Source organism: Nycticebus coucang, chromosome 2 (genome assembly GCF_027406575.1).
Source record: "Nycticebus coucang isolate mNycCou1 chromosome 2, mNycCou1.pri, whole genome shotgun sequence".
Classification (NCBI taxonomy): domain Eukaryota; kingdom Metazoa; phylum Chordata; class Mammalia; order Primates; family Lorisidae; genus Nycticebus; species Nycticebus coucang.
This window is the reverse complement of record NC_069781.1, coordinates 102,713,271-102,733,258: the sequence shown is the minus strand read 5'-3', so window position 1 is coordinate 102,733,258 and position 19,988 is coordinate 102,713,271. Positions and strand designations below refer to the sequence as shown.

At 39.8% G+C, this 19,988-nt stretch overlaps 1 protein-coding gene across 1 annotated transcript; it reads right to left on the bottom strand.

The window, feature by feature from the left end:
- Positions 1 to 5,046: 5,046 nt before the first annotated feature.
- Positions 5,047 to 10,660, bottom strand: LOC128597949 (spliceosome-associated protein CWC27 homolog). The gene is made up of 3 exons (XM_053608333.1): positions 10,447 to 10,660; positions 5,889 to 6,218; positions 5,047 to 5,774 (listed from the first exon to the last, which is right to left on the bottom strand). Exons 1-3 carry the CDS (start codon positions 10,658 to 10,660, stop codon positions 5,338 to 5,340), a joined length of 981 nt encoding a protein of 326 aa, XP_053464308.1. The 3' UTR covers positions 5,047 to 5,337.
- Positions 10,661 to 19,988: the final 9,328 nt, after the last annotated feature.

The window sequence follows — 19,988 nt, the reverse complement described above, 5'->3', positions numbered from 1 at the left end:
AGCAGTCCATGCCCTGTCCACACCTCTCAAGAAAATACCCAAGAATCTGGACTCCTGGGGGACAGGGTTTCAGACCTCAGAGTGAGAGTGGAGGGGCGTGCTGGGAGCTCAGAATTGCAGGTAGAGAATATATACAGTTTTATGCATGGCAGGAGAGCGCCATGGCACCCTAATAGGGGAAGTAGGTCCCGCTTTTAGAGGGTCTCTCCCGTGGAATGTAATGGGAGGATTTTTGAACTCTGCTCATTTGTTTATGGAGTACTCCAAGCTATTCTCATGGGGGAGGGAACTCCCGTCTGCTTGGTGATGGATTTTGTACCTTTTGTTTGTATCCTTGTGGTCACAGTTCACCTCAGCAGGGTTGATGTGTGTTCTTCAACCTTCTCTCTTTGCACAGCTGTAATCCACCAGGTTACTTGCTAAATTTCTGTCCTTTAACTTTCCTTCTGGATGGGAGCCTCTGTGGACAGCTGTATTCGGTCATCCATCTTGCCTCCGCCCCAATGCTGTATCTGTAAGAGTGTAGCATTTATAATTTTGGACTTAGTAAAGCTTAAACTGCATACTTTTGACATTGCTCCCCCAGAGATATTACAGAATTGTTTCTAGACCACTGCAATAAAGCTAATATGGCAACAAAGCAAATCACACAAAATTTTTGTTTCCCAGTACATATAAAAGTTATATTTACATAACTTACATACAGTTATGTATGTAGTGTACATACATAACTTACATACAGTTATACTGTAGTTTATTAAGTGTACAATAGAAATATGTCTGAAGAAAAGACATACCTTAATTAAAAAATACTTTCTTGCTAAAAAATGCTTACAATTGTCTGAGCCTTCAACGGGTCATAATCTTGTTGCTGGGGGAAAGTCTTGCTGACTGAACAGAATGGTGGCTGTTAAAGGTTGAGAATGGCTGTGGCAGTTTCTTAAAATAAGACCAGATTGCTTCATTGATTGATCATTCCTTTCAAGTTCCTCTGTGGCATGCAGTATTGTTTGATAGCATTATACCTACAGTAGAACTTTTCAAAATTGAAGTCATTCCTTTTAAACTCTGCCACTGCTTAATCAACTATTTTATGCAATATTCTAAATATGGTTGAATTTTTAGTTCAACTTCTGAAGTTGACCACCTCCTTAATTTTTATAGACCTGACCTATAAGGCCTATTTCAAAGATGTCCAATCTCTAGGGTTCTCTGGGCAACATTGGAAGAAGAAGAGTTGTTTTGGATTACACATTAAATACACAAACATTAAGAAAAGCTGATGAGGAAAAAAAAGGTCCATTCATATCCACTGCCACAGATAAGCCAAAATGTTCTCACATAATCTAAACGATCCAGCAACCTGTTCAGATAGTCATTTAAAATTGTTGAACACGTCCCAAGTTTGTGATCACTAATATAGAAAATGTACATATCAAAACAATAGAATGTTTTTGGCTTTTAAAATATGTTTTTAATATAAAAATAAAAGCAGGCCACATAAAACTAGTGGGATATTAGATATTGTATTTGAGAAACTAATGCTTCAATATTTGGTTCATTGGAAGTAGTTGCAATTCTCAGTGAGTTCTCAAGGTGCTCATCAGATATTTTGGTTCTAATTTTAGAGATAGAGTCCGACTATGTCACTCTCAGTAGAGTGTTATCATATCACAGCTCACAGCAACCTCAAACTCTTGAGCTTAAGTGATTCTCTTGTCTCGGCCTCCCAAGTAGCTGGGACTACAGGAGCCTGCCACAACATCTGCTATTTTTTGTTGTAGTTGTCATTGTTGTTTGGCCGTGTTGGAACCTGCCAGCTCCAGTGTATGTGGCTGACACCCTAGCTGCTGAGCTACAGGCATTGAGCTATGAGTTTCATTCTTGAAAACATGATAGAGAATGGCTAGAGGTCTTTGTGGGATCAGCCTTTTATTGCATGTGTAGCATGAAGATGTTTTCTCCTGTTCTGTGGGTTGTCTGTTTAACTCTGTTGATTATTTTCTTGGCTATGTGGAGGCCTTTTAGTTTGATCTTTGTTTTTCCTTGTTGGTATGATTGCGTTTGGGGTCTTCTTTGTGGATTGTTTGCCTAGACTGATGACTATGAGAGTTTTTCCAGCATTTTCTTCTAGAATTCTTAGAGTTCATGCCTTTGGTTTGAGTCTGTTGTCTATTGTGAATTAGATTTATTAAGGGTAAAGAAGTATGGATCTTGCTTAAATCTTCTACATATGGCTGTCTCATTCTGTCAGCATCATTTGTTGAATGGGGATTTTTTTTCCCAGTGTACATTATAGTCTGTTTTCTCAGGAAACAGGTGACAGTGAGGGGATAGGTTTGTATATGGGATTTTTCCTCTTCTGATCTATTGGTCTATGTCTCTTCTTGAGCTGGTGCCAGGCTATTTTGGTTACTGTGGACTTGTGATATGGCTGGGAATCTGGTGGGGTGGTTCCCCGCTATTTGTACCTTTTGCTTGGTGTTGCTCTGTTCAAGCTCTTTTCTGGTTTCGTGCAAAGCATGAAATTATTAATTTTATTTATTTATTTATTTATTTTTGCAGTTTTTGGCTGGGGCTGGGTTTGAACCCACCACTTCTGGCATTTGGGGCCAGCACCCTACTTCTTTGAGCCACAGGCACCACCCAAGCATGAAATTTTTTTTCCTGGATCTCTGATAATGACATTGGTGTTTGGTGGTCATTATGTTGGGTTTGTGGATCACTTTGGGTAGTGCAGACATTTTGATTGTGTTGATTTTGCCCACCCATGAACATGATATATGTTTCCATTTGTTTGTATTATGTGTGATTTCCTTTTTTGATGGCTCCTGGTTCTTCCTATGGATGTTGGCTGCCTCCTTGGTTGGATATATTCCTGGGTGTTTTGTTTTCTTCTTCCTGTTGTGAAGGATGTTGAATCTTTGATTTAGTTCTTGACTTGCTTGTTGGTGTGTAGGAATAGGAATGCTATTTATTTGTGTGCATTGATCTTTGTATCCTGAAACTTTGCTGAATTTATTTGTCAATTTCAGGAGTCTCTTTGAAGTGTCTCTGGAGCTTTCTAGATGAAAGATAATATTGTTGCAGAAAGACAAGGCCCAATGAAGAGAAAGAGCATCAAACAGTATATTGAAGAGGAAAAAGGCTTTTATTCATCCGGGGGGAGATAAAGGCATGGAAGAATTCAAAATGGCCATGCTTCCCAACTGACTTGGTCTTTCTATTTTTATCTCCAGTCAAAAAGTTCCAACCCACGAGTACCTTTCTTGCTGTTCCAGCCCCCACAGAACTACAGGATTTCACAGAAGTAGAAAGTTTCAAGTCCCAGGAAGTTAAGGCTACAAATTCCTAGGAGCTGAGTCACCCTGGGGTGTATCCTTGAGGTCTCCTTGAGAAGACTCTGTTCTCCTAGACTTCACCCTTCCCTGGTATCCTCTCTCATTCCCCCCTTTTGAGACTCCATATATATTTTAATTTGGGGTCTCAATCTCAGCATGCTTCTTCAGGAGCCAATATTAATTTGCAAGACTTGCTTCAGGGGTTACACTGACTCCATGGAGCAATCTGTCTTCACTATTTCTTTTGAGTACATTTCTTTTGCTGCAGTCCTCACTGTCTCAGGTGCTCTGATTATACTTTTCACTTATCACATTCAACTTTACATCACTTTTCTACAAAACCTAAGACATAGAGGTATTTCTGATATCCTATAGTTTCTTTCCCAGCTCCCTCTGCTGCACCTCCTTCACATGGTGCTGCAGGCATCAAACTTCAGAGTCACCTGGCTGGCTTTCCTATTTCCCTGGTCTGGACCAGCATTCAGATTTCAGGTACTGCTACTCCTCTCAGGTTCTCTATTCAGGTCTTAATTTTAACGTGGTGGGGGGATGATATAGGTATGAGTTTTCAATTTTCCCTGTGTCACACATTGAGTACTGTGTCTAATTATGAGCGCAAACTCCCTTCTTGGTGCCTTCACATTCATAAAAGCTATAAAGGATTCACCCTTTGTCTTATATTAGTGGTGTGGGTACACAGATCACATCCCTCCTCCCCTTTTCCCAAAGCCCAAAGTCCAATTAAGGCAAGTCCCATGAGGAGCTTCAATGCAGGCTTCAGCCATGCGTTGACCAGCCAGCTCCCAGTATGTGGCTGGAGCAGGGCATATTGACCATCTTAAAAGTTACCTTTGCTTCCCAATGGGGCAGTGAAGCTCTGTCTTCAGCCAGCTGTGACAAATCCAGGCGAGGATCCCTTCCACCTTTGCTGCCATGCATGTGGTCAGGATGATGGTATAGGGTCCCTTCTACCTTGGTTTGAGAGGGCCTGGATTTTGATCCTTGACCTAGACTTGATCCCCTGGATCCCTCAGAGAGAAAGGATGTACAGACACAAAAGACTAAACAGAATATGGTCAATTACCCAAGTGGAGATCTTCCTTGCTACACTTTCTAGAGCTTCTAACTGCCTGTTCAATTTAGTCTCTCCCAGTTCTTTTAGGAGTCCCTGCTAAATTTCAAAGGATTGAGGGAGGCCTCTTTGTACAAGACCAGTGGTAAGGCCTATATCCAATTAAGCTTGGCTTCCTGGTAGAGTTTACCAATTCCTGCTCTTATGGCCCTGTTCATGCACTCTACCCTGCCTGAGCTTTGAGGCCTATATGTCACATATAGTCTCCAGGTGATATTCAAAGTGTTAGCTATCATTTGCACTATTTCTGTTATGAAGGCTATCCCATTGTCAAATTTAAACCAGAGTGGCAACCTAAACCATGGGATAATTTCTCTGGGCAATGCTTTTACTACTTCCTGGTGGGGAAGGCTTCCACCTATTCCAAATACATGCAGACCAGAGCTAGTGAGCACCAGTTTCCTCTATGTCTGGACAACTCCATATAGCCCATTAGCACATCTTTAAAAGGGGCTTCCCTGTAGAACTGAATTTCATGTGGTAGGGATGATCCCTGTCTAGCATTGTGTTGGTTGCATGCCACACAATGCTGGCCGACTTTCTTTTTCTTTTTCTTTTTTTTTAAACTGTAAAGAAAATGATTTTATTTTAGATTTAGCAATATAAAAGGTAAATCAGGGAAAAAAGCATGTACAAGTAACCAAAAGCATTTGCTTACATCACTTTACAATTTGCAAAGCAAGGTAATTCTTTTTTAAAACCAGACAACAGGTTCAAAAATACTTCTTTTCACACCTCTAAGTGATGCTGTGGGAACAATGGCTGTTACAAGGCCATTTATTGCAGGCACATTTCTAGCAAGTTCTGATTATCATTACTCTCATTTTATTTTCTTTCTTTTTTCTCTCTCATCAGCTTTTTGCTTTATTCCCTTCTTCTTTTATTCACTGGATTCCGAGGATCATAGATCTCAAATGTGTCTGAGTCTTGCATGCTTGCATCTTTCACTTTTCTACTTTTATCCTCAAACTGAAGTACGTGTGACATCCATCCTTCATCATCTTCTACTTCTGTTTTGGAAATGTCATTTTCAGGAGTTTCAGCAATTTCTTGAGTGAGCTTAAATTTAAACTGGTTCAGCAGCGCAAGAGTCTGGTCTTCCCGGGAAGTTCCTTTCTTTGTCTGTTGCTTCCTCAAAGCTTCATACTTTTGCTTTTCTCGTCTGTATTCTGCAAGAGCACCATCTGGAGTTGCTTCTTTCTCTTCATTTCTGTTTTCTCCTTGTTTTGCTGCATTATCTATTCTTCTTTGTTTTGCTGCTAAGAGTTCCCATTTTAATTGCCTTGCTTCTTTTCTGAGCTCTTCACTGAAGTCATCTCCTTCTTGCCCAGATCTGTTCCTTCTCTTGAAGACTTGATTATGGAACCATGGTCTTCCTAGTGACCATATTTGAAACTTCTCTTGGACTGTTTCACCTTCCCTGCGAGTGACTGATTTCTTCTCTCCATCTCCCTCTCCAGCTGATTTAACATTTGCACTTGTGTACTTTTTTAACTTTTTCGCAATTCTTTCTCTCATCAGGTTCTTTTCATCACCATCAATATATTCACCATGCTTAGCATTTTCATTTCCATCATCATTTAAATCTCCTGTTGTATCACCTTTTTCACTTTCAACAGCTGGAACAGAACTGAGATGTGGATCATCCTTAAGCAAGTCATGACTATTTTTGCTTTTTCCCTTCATGCTCTGGCTAACTCGATTTACTTCCTCAGAATGCTGACTGACTTTCTTGGCAAGGGTGGCTAACGGGGGATGTAAAAGTATCTCCCCAGAAGCCTCTTAATTTTCTTTTGCCTCTGTCCTAAGAGCATGGCCTCATGTATACAACCTCTATGAAAAACCTTGGATTTTTACACAGTAAGCTTTGCTATTCAGTGAGGCATGAGTTGGTCAATTACTGATAACCCTTGGTTTTCATAAGAGTGACCATTATATATGTTATCCAGACTTTTAAGTTTTGTCCCAAAGTCAACTTATCAGCCTGTTGCACCAGCATGACAGTGGCTGCAAGTGTTTTTAGGCATGGGGACCATCCTTTCAAGACCCCATCAAGTTGCTTAGAGAGTTGCAACTGGACCTTACCAGGATGCTACATTCTGGGTGGGCACTCCCCCAGCTGTTATATTTCTTTATGATACGTATAGTTCAAAAGGCTTGGCCAGGTCAGAGAGGCCTGGCACCAGGTCTCCCCACAGTTTTGCCTTTAGCCACTTGAAGGCTTTGGTTGGCCAGATTTCTACTCAATTTTCCTGTTCTCTCCCCCCTTAGTAAACTTCATACAGTGGTTTGGCCAGTCTGTATGTTTCACACAGTCTTTCATAGAAATCCCCTAGAGTGTTCTTCTGGCTTGTGCATGACCTCAGCCACCTTGTATATGTTTGTGGATTTCTGGCTTCCTTACACTGACAGAGAGGAAGTCAAGGTTGGGTTCAGTGTAAAAGAATTAATCCATTTAGCAGTTACCTACAAACATATACAAGTTCTGGATTCCAAGGCTAAGGTTCACACAATGAGAACATTGGTATTCTTATTTACAGACTTAGCACGGTTCTTAAGATAATACTTGGTTTTAAGAGTCCCTACAAAACTTACCTGAAGTTCTGGACAATTCAAGTGAATATTCCTGAATATCAGTTGTGTGTGGGACCACATATGAGGCCATGTTACAGTCACATCATTTAGAAGAAAATTCTCATTCAGGTTCCAGGTTTTCCTGAGGACAGACATAGCAGATAATGTTTCATCTGCACAAAATTTTCCAGTGTAGCCAACAGGTGACCTTTGTTGAGCCTTAAGGCTTCAGAGAAAATATTACTATATATAATTCTATATTCTTTGGCCAGTCTCTTACTCCCATTTAAAAAATCAGTTTAGTAAAATAGGTATGTCTCATTTTATGAGCTGGCATTGTAGACAAGGCTGGAGTCTCATACAGGTGGGCCATAGGTTTTTCCTCTTGAATCATTTTTCTCTCTCTAATTTCTCACTTTACTAAAAACAAATTATAGCAGGACTAATTCAATTGCCAAAATAAACTGTACTTTCAGTATACTGGGTCTGATTGTTTGCATAAAGTGCAGAAAGAATAATTATTAGATATTTAGGCTTTTCTTTCCTTAAAAATTGGCATGCTGGAACTTTTTATATGGAACATCAGGTTAGATTTGAAAGCCTTCCATGTGCCCAGGTTTCATCTGTGCCATTAGACACCTGTATGCATTGGGTAAATTCCTCTTCTCTTGAGGTCCCCAAGCACATTGGTTTCTGGACCTGTCAGCAAATGACCTTCTTTACTTACCACACATCAGGAGACATTATTGATGGGTATCTGGCCAGTTTTTCCAAGGGGCTTTTGATTGGCCTTATAAGTCAACCTTAATTCCTTAACGCAGTCTGAGGAATGCTATTCCAGTCAAAGCCTTGGTAAAATAACCAGTGCCTTCATCATGTGCTATAGAACAAAACAGATTCTTATTGAACTTATACAAATAACTGAATTATCAGAAATTAAGAATACTTACAAATGGCTTTCAAATTCTGGAAAAATCAAGGAAAGAGAAAAAAACAAATGTTTCAAATTTTGCCTATAAGTACATATATTGCTGAAAGCTACAAATAGCTCAAAAGACAGAAAGTGGTTTTCTTGACTTCTGGAAAACAGAACACAGAAAGAATCAGGAGTATTTCAAACAAAACATTATAACAAACCTAGGCAGCACCTGTGGCTCAGTGAGTAGGGTGCTGGCCCCATATACAAGGGTGGGGGGTTTGAACTTGGCCCCAGCCAAACTGCAACAAAAAATAGCCAGGCGTTGTGGTAGGCACCTGAAGTCCCAGCTACTCAGAAGGCTGAGGCAAGAGAATTGCCTAAGCACAAGAGCTGGAGGTTGCTATGAGCTGTGATGCCCTGGCAGTCTACCGAGGGTGACAGAGTGAGACTCTGTCTCCAAAAAAAAGTCATAACAATCCAGCCCAGTTCCATGTGTTGTTTTCTCTTCTGTTTGAACTTAGGTTAGCAATGCTCAAGGAGATGTTAACTTTCTAATTAAAGTCAGAGAAGTTTGCTTTTAGCCCAATGTCTTTAATTTACAAAGACATCAGAAATTTGAATTAGAGATAATTCCCCAACCTCTCCTAGTAATTTCTCTTGAAGGACTAACTTTGGACTCAGTCAGTTACAAAAAACACTTTCTGAGATGAATTAAAATTATTACTGAAAATATACACTAAGATCAATATTTTATAATATTGGAACATACATATATAAACATGATTCACTACTACTAGAAAATTAACTACTATTTCATATTGACAATATTTCCTATATATGTTTAACATTAAAAATAGGACTAATATGTTTTTCTCAGAGTTTCAGTGGTCTTGATATTTCAAAAAGACCAAATTTAGAGTTTGGATTTTGGAAGTTTTATCAAATATCAAAGGCTTAAACATTTGTTCAAACAAGATTACAAGTCAAAATATTCTAAAAGCAATACTAGATAGACAGCTGGATCACATGCAAATTCCTTCACAAATTTCCTTTTATGAACCTTATTCATTCCTGCACAGGCAATTTACAAACAATCTAAACCTTCTGGATTACCCTGCCTATCATTTTCTTAAATGACCGTTCTGTTTCAGGACAAAATTTACCACACAAGATCTTTTTCTTACACAATGCCATTTTCCTTTCTGTCTAATTTTTCTTACTCTCAAAAAAACCACTTTTCTCAAAACAGGATCACAGTTTACTATGAAGTTAACTATTTACTTGGCTAAACTGATAATCAGAAGGTTTTAAAGGCAAAATATTATTCCTTGACAAAGACTCAGTTTCCCAAACAATTTAAACAAACAAATTATTACATTTTATGAATGAGAGACATTTTATGGAATATAATATTAATAAAGGATTTTCTCACTCTGGGCTGGACAGGGAATCCCCATTTTTCAGGCTCAGGTGAGTTCAGAAATCAGACTCCCACCTCTAGGCATAAACAGGTTGCACCCTGCTGTCCACACCCTCTGAACTGCAGCAAGGCCATAAACAAAGCAGCCTGAAATTTTTTGGGTGGCTCCACCCTGAGTAGGGAGCACACACCCTAATCCCCTCCTTATGACAAAAACTGCAAATACCTAATAACCTTTCCCCAGGGGAGGGACTGCATTCATTTATTTGTTAAAACCCTCATTCAGCTTGTAAAGGTGCTTTTCCATCTAGCAAGTCCTGGCCAAAATCTCTTTTAGGGCCAATATTTACCCTTAGACAAAGGACCCATGCAGGAGACTTCTGACTTGGGCCTCCTCACCTCTGCCAGAAGCTTTGTTGCTCTCCACTCCCTCTACATGCCCCTCCATCCAACAAAATCCCATTTTATCACTAATCTGTGGCCAGTGGGCTCAATTCTTGAATCCCCAAGACCAAGGACTCACTGAAGAAAAATTCTGGTAACAAAACATAACATCTTTTCTGATGTCTTTTCATTGTCCCTCTAACTCTCACATGGCCACGTGACATCAAAGATGCACCAAGGACTAGACCTGTGTCCAAGACAGAAAGTAGAAAACCCAGAAAGTTCACTTTCTCTCTGAATAGCCATGGGGCAAAGTTACAGCAGGGAAGAAGGGACCACTCACACAATCATTTTGCCCTGTGGGGGCAAAACCCCACCTATTGTTACCCATGTCAGTCAGTCTCCAAGCACTCACATGCACACAATTCCAACCCATTTCTTAACCTGGGCAGCCTCTATTACCCGCTCAAACTGCCACTTAGCCATAGAAGGTGAACCAACACTCCCCTAGGCCCTGTGAGGGGAGGTCAGAACCCCACCCTCAGTGTTTGTCTCAGGCACACTGGACCCATACTCTCTTGTACACCTTTTACCAGGCCTGCCAGCAATCTAACACCCAGGGGTTGATTGGACCCCCACTTCCACTCAAATGGTGGGAACCCCGGATCAACACTACCTTGCCTTAGATGTCTCCCTGTGCAGGTGCCAGTTCCTGTGTGCCAGTTCCTCCTGGTGTTTGATTCCTTGAGGGATCCTTTCTCTTCCCAGTTGAAGTGTCCACACAGGAGGCCAAGCTGCCTCCCTGGTGCACTCAGTGGTTCATAATGCTCATGCTGATCAGCGTCCCCGATGTCACCCCCCAGAGGGTTGGTGACAACTACCAGGTGCATCTGAGCCTGTTCTCTCCTCAGGTGGTCTTGCTTCTCAGTCAGGGAACCAAAAAAGTTGCAGCAAGATGAGGCCCAGTGGAGAGAAAGAGCACCCAAATACCATGTTTATAAAAGGAAGGGCTTTATTTCAGTCAGTGGAGTGACAGCATAGATGAATTCAAAATGGCCATGCTCCCCCAACTGACTTGGTCTTTTCCTTTTTATCTCCAGTCAAAAAATTCCAACTCATGGATATCTTACTCATTGGTCAGTTTGAATCAAGTGGGAGAAGCTGTTCTAGCCTCCACAGAACTACAGGATTTCACAGAAGCAGACATTTCTAGGTCCCAGGAAGGCTACAAATTCCTAAGACCAGAGTCCCCATGGAGAGGACCCTGCAGGTGTATCCCTGAGGTCTCCTTGAGAAGACCTCTGTTCTCCCCTAGACTTCACCCTTCCAGGGTATCCTCGAGCAAAGTTTGGTGGTTTGGCCTTTCCTGTCTCCAATTAGGTGTCCTTCTTTCTTGTCTCATTGTTCTAGCTGGAACTTCCAGAGCAATTGTCTGGTTCTGAGTCTAGGTGGGAATGCTTTTGATTTTTCCCCATCCGGTATGATGTTGGCTGTGGGTTTGTCATATATGGCTTTTGTAATTTCTTTTTTTCTTTTTAAGAAACTTTGCTGAATGCTTTAAGCTTTCGTAGTCTTGAGATAGATTCTGGGTGAAAGATAGAAAGGGTGCTGAGCTTTGTCATGCACTTTCTCAGCATCTATTGAGATGATCGTGTGGTCCGTTTTTGTTTATGTGGTAGGTCACATTTGTAGAGTTGCTTGTATTGAACCTGGGTGGAGCCCACGTGGTCATGGTAGATTGGTTTTTTGGTATGCTCTGACTAGGGTTGCTAGAATTTTGCTGATAGTTTCTGTATCTGTCTTCATGGGAAATGTTGGTCTGAAGCTTTCTTTTTTGTTTTGTCCTTTGCTGACTTTGGTGTTGTTGTGATACTGGCTTTGTGGAGTGAGTTGGGGAGGACTCCTTCCTTGTCCATGTTCTGAAGAAATATTTGCAGTGTGGGTGATGGGTCTTCTTTGTAGGTTTGGTAAAGTCTGGGTGTGAAGCCATCCAGTCTGGGACTTTCTTAATTGGAAGGTTTTTAATTGCACCTTCAGTTTTATTGTTTGGTGTTTGTCTGTTTACTTTCTAGTTGATCCTGGGGGAAGTTGTATGTTTCCAGAAATTCACCTGTTTCCTCAGAATTTTCCAGTTTATATGTAGAGAGGTTTTTGTAGTATTCAGGGATGATGTTTTGTTTTCTGTGCTATCAATTGTAGTATCTCCTTTTCCATTTCTGATTGCGTTTATTGTGGTCCTTTTCTATTTTTGGTTGATCTAGCAGGATCTAGCAGTTTGCCAGTTTTGTTTATCTTTTCAGGGAGCCAACTTTTCGTTTCATTGAGCTTCTATATATATAGTTCTTTTATCATTTTCCATTAGTTCTGATCTGAACTTGGTCATTTCTTCTGCTGGGTTTGAGATTGCATTGTTCTTTCTTTTCTCATTCTTTGATATGATTCATTAGATTGTTGATTTGTGATTTTTACTAAAGGATTTTCTCCATTGCCTCTTCCTCCTGAAATTAATCTCAATTAGCCTTTCAGTGCCTTTGCAGTAAGGGAACTGAACAGTCTTGTTTGTAGGTACATGAGCTTTCGAAAACAACAGGAAATAAATGTTTTAAAAATAAGGAACCCTTTTGGGTACCCTAGTTGGTTTATGGTGCCTCTACATGCAAGTATTTGTATAAGGTTCAAAAGCATTGCCAGGGCATCATCAGAAACTATACCAGATATGTTGACAATAGAGAAAATTGCTTTAACATGGTTTTTTATTCCTTCATATAAATCTCTTGATTTAGTTGTACTTTTAAATGGCACTAATGCTATTTCTTCAGTAGCATTATGTTTGCCATGAGTATCTCTAATAAAAATGACAAATTGAGCTGCATTTACAGAATCAGTGCTGTTACCTATTGCCAAAGCATACAATTTAAAATTAGCAGCTTTACACTCCAAAACTTCTTTTGATAGATTTTTCCAATTTCTTCAGTTCATCTGTCTATAGTCTTGTGAGATAAACTGATTTTAGAAATACCCCCCTTTGTTTCAGGGAAAATTATATCTGCCATGCTTTCCATATATTGCTTATAAACTCATTAAATGTTTTTCTTTTTGCTATTAAATATGCTACCACATATGTTGCTTTTGCAATAGAATGTGTTTGAGTTGTAACTTTTATTTAAAAAGTTGAGAAAACAAACTTTTTTCAGTTCTTCTATTTTGTCCTTAAGACACAATCCTTCATACGCATCAATACAAATCATTTGGATTCTAAATTTGTCAGCATATTTTTGCATATAATGCCTTTTCAAATTACAGTGTTTGAAAACTTGCACAGATTTCCTACAAGTTAAGCAGATTGCTTTACTATTTGCCTCAACAAAAAAGTAGTCAGCTGTCCACTTTTCATCTTCATCTGTAATTTTTCTTTTTGGGACTTCTGTTTTCTTTTGAGACCTTATAAAAGCTATGCTGGGATTTAAAAATATGATAGATAAAGGATTCTTTTTTATTATATAAATTAATTGACAGGAAAATAGAAATCAAGGTTTGGGCCCTTCCACATCTTGGCTATCAGTGCAAGATGAGGCAGAGGGCTGATTGTAAAGCATGGCAGGCAATATGTGAAGCCCCATTGAGGTGTGAAAGTATCCTTAGTAATCAAATAAGAATGCTTTCCTGACTTCTAAATAACATTAAATACATAATGTTACAATAGTAGCTTGAAATGTTATTGATAATCATTGCCTTGCCAAGTTATCATGAGCCCATTTAAGGTCTGATGGTGTTAGTTCAACTGTCTTCACTTGGAAGATAACACACTGGAAGCCACATACCACTGTAAAACTGAAATCACAGGTGTAAAAATAATGAGAACATATGTATATTTATGTGACATTGCAACATGACGTTGCCTACAAAATTCATGCTCAAGAATCATGCAATTGAGTTCTACCAAAAAAAAAAAAAAATCACATCCTCATAATGTTTTAAGTAAGTGTATGATTTTGTGTTGGGCCACATTTATAGCCATCCTGGCCACATTCAGCCCACATGCAGGTCCATGGGCTGGACACACCTGCTACAATAGTTATGAGGCAGCACATACAAATTTAATTCTAAATTAATCATACAATATAAAATTTATACAAGAAAAGAGAATATCAGTGTAATTTTGGATTAGACAAATATTTCTTAGATAAATGACAAAAACATGATGCATAAAAGAAAACGATAAGTTGGATATCATCAAAATGAAGCACTTGTGGACTTTGAAAGACTGGTAGAGAGAATGAAAACACAAGCCACAGGCTGGGAGGAAATCTTTGCAAATCTTGGATCTGATAAAGTAGTTGTATATACAATATATTTAAGAGCTCTTTCCACTTTGAACCCCTCAGCCCTCAGGAGTTATACATGTCCTGTACTGTGGGCAGAAACAGTAAATGCCTCCCATTCTGTCATTTTTATCACCTGAGCAGTGCTGTTCAAAGTCTGCTACAAATACTCCTACTTTCCCCAAGAGACCATCCCCTCCCTGCTTCTGCATTCCCAGGCCAGGCCCTTGGGATCTTCTTGGGATGTACAGGTCCCTTGACCAAGACACAGAGAGGAATAGTCCATGCTTAGGCACGACATCCTAACTTCACAATCTCTAACAAAAGGCTCATTCAGGGCAGTGAGGTAGGCTGGCACAGACTGGACACTCTTGGTCTATTCCTGAGTTGCAGAGCAAGAGGACTGGAGGGACATTTATCACACTCAGACTTCTAGAGACACAGCACAGAAGCCACGCAATTCCTATCCAGCACCAGCGAGGCTAGGCTAGGGGCCACACCAGACTATCTCCAGACAACCAAAAGAGCCTTTCTTAGTTCCTTCTTTTTTAACTAGCTATCTTTCCTTCTTCAAGAATAGCCTTGATGTGGGTAGCTCAGGAGGTAGGGCACCAGCCACATACACCAAGACTGGTGGGCTTGAACCCAACCCGGGACAGCTAAACAACAATGACAACCTCAATAAAAAAAATCATTGGGCATTGTGGCAGGCACCTGTGGTCCCAGCTACTTGGGAGGCTGAGAAGGGAAAATCACTTAAGCCCAAGAGTTTGAGGTTACTATGAGTTGTGAAATACCTTTGATGCAAAATCATTAAGAATAGGAAAACTGGGGGCAGCGCCTGTGGTTCAGCAGGTAGGGCGCCGGCCCCATATGCCGAGAGTGGCGGGTTCAAGCCCAGCCCTGGCCAAACTGCAACAACAAAAAAAACTAGCCGGGAGTTGTGGCTGGTGCCTGTAGTCCCAGCTACTTGGGAGGCTGAGTCAAGAGAATCGCCTAAGCCCAAGGATTTGGAGGTTTCTGTGAGCTGTGTGATGCCACGGCACTCTACCAAGGGCGACCAGGTAAGACTCTGTCTCTACAAAAAAAAAAAAAAAAAAAAAAAGAATAGGAAAACTGATGAAAAGGATCAATGGAAAGAAAAGGACACATAAAGGGACTGTAGAAGCAAATGTTGCAGAGTCCAGTTTCTTTCTCACCAGCATCTGGCAGAAATTACTTATGGAGTGGGCCAGGGTACAGAAGCAGTGAAGGGAAATGGACCTTATCTGCCCACCACATCTGGTGGCAACTCAGGAGGCCTCTACACTGTGTGACCCTGAAGCCTCAGGCAAGCATGTGATGGGCAATCCTGAAAGGCAGATGGCTATCTGTAGGTATCCCTCCCCCAACCACAGGAAGAAACTGTGGCTTTTTTGATCTGTTGCTGGTGGGACAGTGCTTTGGTGGTCTCTGGTTTCCACCCAGCTGGTTCCAACACCATGCTCTGCCAGTGCTCCCTGCCTAGATGCTCCACCTGAAGCCCTGCCCACAGCCTTTCTCCTTCTGGCTTAGAAGAAAGAAGCCTGGTCCCACAGGATTTCCACCCCGTGTAGCCCTAACAGGCAACTTTGGCAGGCTATGGATGGGAAGGGTCATAGGGGAAATCAGTGGTTCATTAACTGCCTCCTGTGAGCTGCCAACCAGAATATCTGTCAACAATGATTTAGGGACACCTTAACCTTTCAGCTTAGAAATACAGATTAATATTAATAAGAAGAAGATAATGACAAGACACATAAAAATTCATGTTGGCAACATGAAAATTCAGAGTAGACCAACTCTCCAAGAGATTACAATGGAACTACAGCTGAAAATGGCATCCATATAGAATTTGTTGAAATGACAGAAATAGAATTCAGAATATGGATAGCAAATAAGATGAATGGAATTGAAGAGACGGTGGGGGGAAAGTCCAAAACCTGTCTCAAGAAGTCTATGAAATTAAAGACAAAATTGCCAAGGATCTGGACATAATTAGCAAGGATATAATGGAACCTATAATGGAAAGTATTCAAGGAGTTTCAAAATATTGTAGTAAGGCTCAGCCATAGAGTAGAACATGAAGAAGAAAGAATCACAGAACTAAAAGACAAGACTTTCAAACTAGCCAAGCTTTGAAGAGGCAGAAGAGAGCAAAAGCAGAGCAATCTTAGATACGGGACTGTACAAAGCATGCAAACACACCAATCTTAGGGATCCCTGAAGGAGAAGAGAGTCCTAAGAACATCATAGCTCCTCTCTAAGACATCATAGTGGAGAATTGTTCAAAAATTGCCAGAGACCAATAAATACAGATACTAGATAGTTAGAGAACTCCAGGACAACTCAGCTCAAACAAGGCATCTCCTAGACACAGTGTAATTGACTTGGCCAAAGTCAAAATGAAAGAGAAAATTCTACAAGCATCCAGGTGTAAGCAACATCTTACCTACACAGACAAAAATGTTAGGGTGAAAGTGGACACATCAGTGGAAATTTTACAAGGGAGAAAAGGATGGTCACCTGTCTTTAATCTTCATACACAAAATAAGTTTCAGCCTAGGATTTTGTATCCTGCTAAATGAAGCCTTATATTTGATGGAGATATCAAATCTTTTATGGACAAGCAAACATTGAGGAAATTTTTATAAGACTAGCTATGCAGGAAGTACTCAGACCCGTACTATACACAGACTATCAAAATTGACCACCAGCAAAGTATGACACCCAGAAACTAAAGGACAAAGCCTAGTTTCCACAATGGTCCAGGTGATAAAACTAGGCAATAGATCCCCACCACATTTATCAATTCTCTCAATAAATACGAATGTCTTGAATTACCCACTAAAGAGACATCAGCTGGTTAACTGGATAAAAAGGCCCAAGCCAAGTATATGTTGTCTTCAGGACACACATCTAACCACCAAGGACAAAACATGATTCAGGGTGAAAGGTTCAGACAAATGGAAATGAGAAGAAAGCAGGGGTTTGTAGTCCTATTTGTGTATGTACTTGGATTCAAAACAAACAAACAAAATTCAAGAAAAAATGGACACTATATACTGGTCAAGGGAACAATACGATAAGAACACATTTCATACAGGTGAAACTTACTAAAGGCAGAATACAAATGTCTACAAACAATAACTAAGAAAATGCCATGAAGGCTACGTTGAACAGTTTGATGAGAATATTTCAGATTGTGTATGAAATCAGCACATTGTACCCCTTGTTGTACTAATGTGCACAGCTATAATTTAACAATAAAAAAAATAATAATTCTGCTGGAGAAAAAAAAAAACACATTTCAATCCTAAATATCTATGCACCCAACTTAACAATATGATATCCTGCAACACTATAGTAGCTAGGGACTTTGATACCCCACTGATAGAACTGAACAGATCCTTGGAGCAGAAACTAAACAAATAAATGATGGACTTAACCAAACAAATGTGCTTAACAGACATATACAGAACTTTCCACCCCAATAATACTGAGTATACATTCTTCTCATCAGCTCATAGATTATTCTCCAAAATTGATCATATACTAGGACACAAATCAAATGTCAACAAATTTTTAAAAACAGAAATTATACCTTGTATCTTTTTTATACCACAGAGGAATAAAAGTAGAACACAACTTCAATAAAAACTTTGATCCACACACAAAGTACTGGAAACTAAACAACCTTATTCTGAATGACAGCTGGGTCAATGAAATAAAGAAGTAAATAATTATATTCCTCAAACAAAATGACATTGAAGCCATATGCTATCAAAACATGTGGAATACTACAAAAGCAGTCCTAAGAAGGAAATTGGTCACATTGAATACCCACATCCACAAAACAAAAAGAGTGCACATCAACAACTTAATGAATTATCTTAAGGAACTAGAAAAGAACAATCCAACTCCAAACCAGAAGAAGAAAATAAATAACCAAATTGGATCAAAATTAAATAAAATTGAGAACAAAAGTTCCACTTGGATTAATGAAACAAAGGGCTGGTTCTTTCTTTTCTTTTCTTTTTTTTCTTTCTTTCTTATTTTTTTTGTGATAGTTTCACTTTGTCACCCTTGGTAGATTGCCATGGCATCAGAGCTAACAGCAACCTTAAACTCTTGGGCTCAAGTTGTATTCTTGCCTCAGCTTTTCATTTTTTTTTGTTGTTGTTGTTGCAGTTTGGCCAGGGCTGGATTTGAACCGCCACCCTCGGCATATGGGGCCGGCGCCCTACCCGCTGAGCCACAGGCACCACCCTTCATTTTTAAGTAGAACTCCAGGCTGGTCTTGAACTCGTGAGCTCAAGTGATCCACCCACCTTGGACTCCAAGAGTGGTCAGATTACAGGCATAAGCCACCATGTGTGGCCTATGGTTCTTTGCTCAGATAAATAAAGATAAACTAGAAACAGGAAAGTAAGATCTCTAATAACCTCAATTAGAAACAAAAAAGGGGGAATAGCAACAGATAACACATAGATACAAAAGATCATCAACAATTACTACAAAAAACTCTATGCCCTAAAATTTGAAAACATGGAGGAAATAGACCAATGCCTGGTGTCACACTACCTTCCTAGACTTAACAAGGAAGAAATAGAATTCTGAAACAGACCAATATCAAGCACCAAAATTGCAACAACAATAAAAAAACGATGTCAACAAAATAAAGTCCTGGACTACACAATTTTATGCCAAAATTCTACCAAACATTCAAAGAAGAGTTTGTACCTATTTTATAAAACCTATTCCAAAACATTGAAAGAAAGAACCCTTCCTAATTCTTGCTATGAAGCAAATATCACCTCGTTACCAAAACAGGAAAGGCCTCAACCAAAAAAAAAAACTACAGACCAATATCATTAATGAATATTGACCCCCAAATACTCAATAAAATCCTAGCAAATAGAATACAGCTATACATTAAAATAATTATACATCATGGTCAAGTGGACTACATCTCAAGGCTGGTTCAGCATATGGAAATCCATAATCATAATTTGTTGGAGACCAGCCCAAAACTACACTGTGAGTTCTTTCCCAGGGATCAGTGGTGACAAAATAATGTGATAAATAAAGGACCCAGAGACAAAGATTTAAAATTTGAAAGTGTGGGTCAGGGGACTTTTTCCACCTAAGTTGGGGATGAGGAAAAGGCCCCCAACTCCATGTCTCTGTGTCCACTCAAGTTTTATTACAATGCCATCAGTTAATCACCAACTCAGCTGAAATTAACCCATATTTCACTATTCTGCTTTACTGCATGTTCCAACCACACTGTTTCCTAACTTCTTTGGTTTTTTGGCCGGGGCCGGGTTTGAACCTACCACCTCCAGTATATGGGGCTGGCATCCTACTCCTTGAGCGACAAGCACCACCCTATTTCCTAACTTCTTTAACCCTTACTTAAACATCCTTATACTATTACTCTTTGTTATTTAAAATAAATCAAAATAATTCTTAAAATAAATCAAAGAACAAGGAACAAAGTTCATAAGCAGGATGTTAAGACCAACCTTTATTAAACCACACACACACAAATTCCAAGAGAGGTTGTTAAGACTCCTGGAAACTTGCAGGCAGGCAGGCTGATGCCACACCATACCAAGAATTGGGGAGAAAAAGGCATGTTCTGCTAATTTCCCTGAGAGACCATTTCTCTCTTATAAAGATCTGGTGCCTGTGCTGCCCCAGCATGTCTCGCACCTGCTAGTTATCAATGATCCTCTCAATAGATGAAGAAAAATCATTTAGCAAAATTTAGCATCCTTTTCTAAAAAGAACACTTCCTGGATACCAGCTCCAAACTATACCATGAATTCTCTCCCAGTGACTGGCAGAGATGAGAGGATAAGGGAAAATGAAA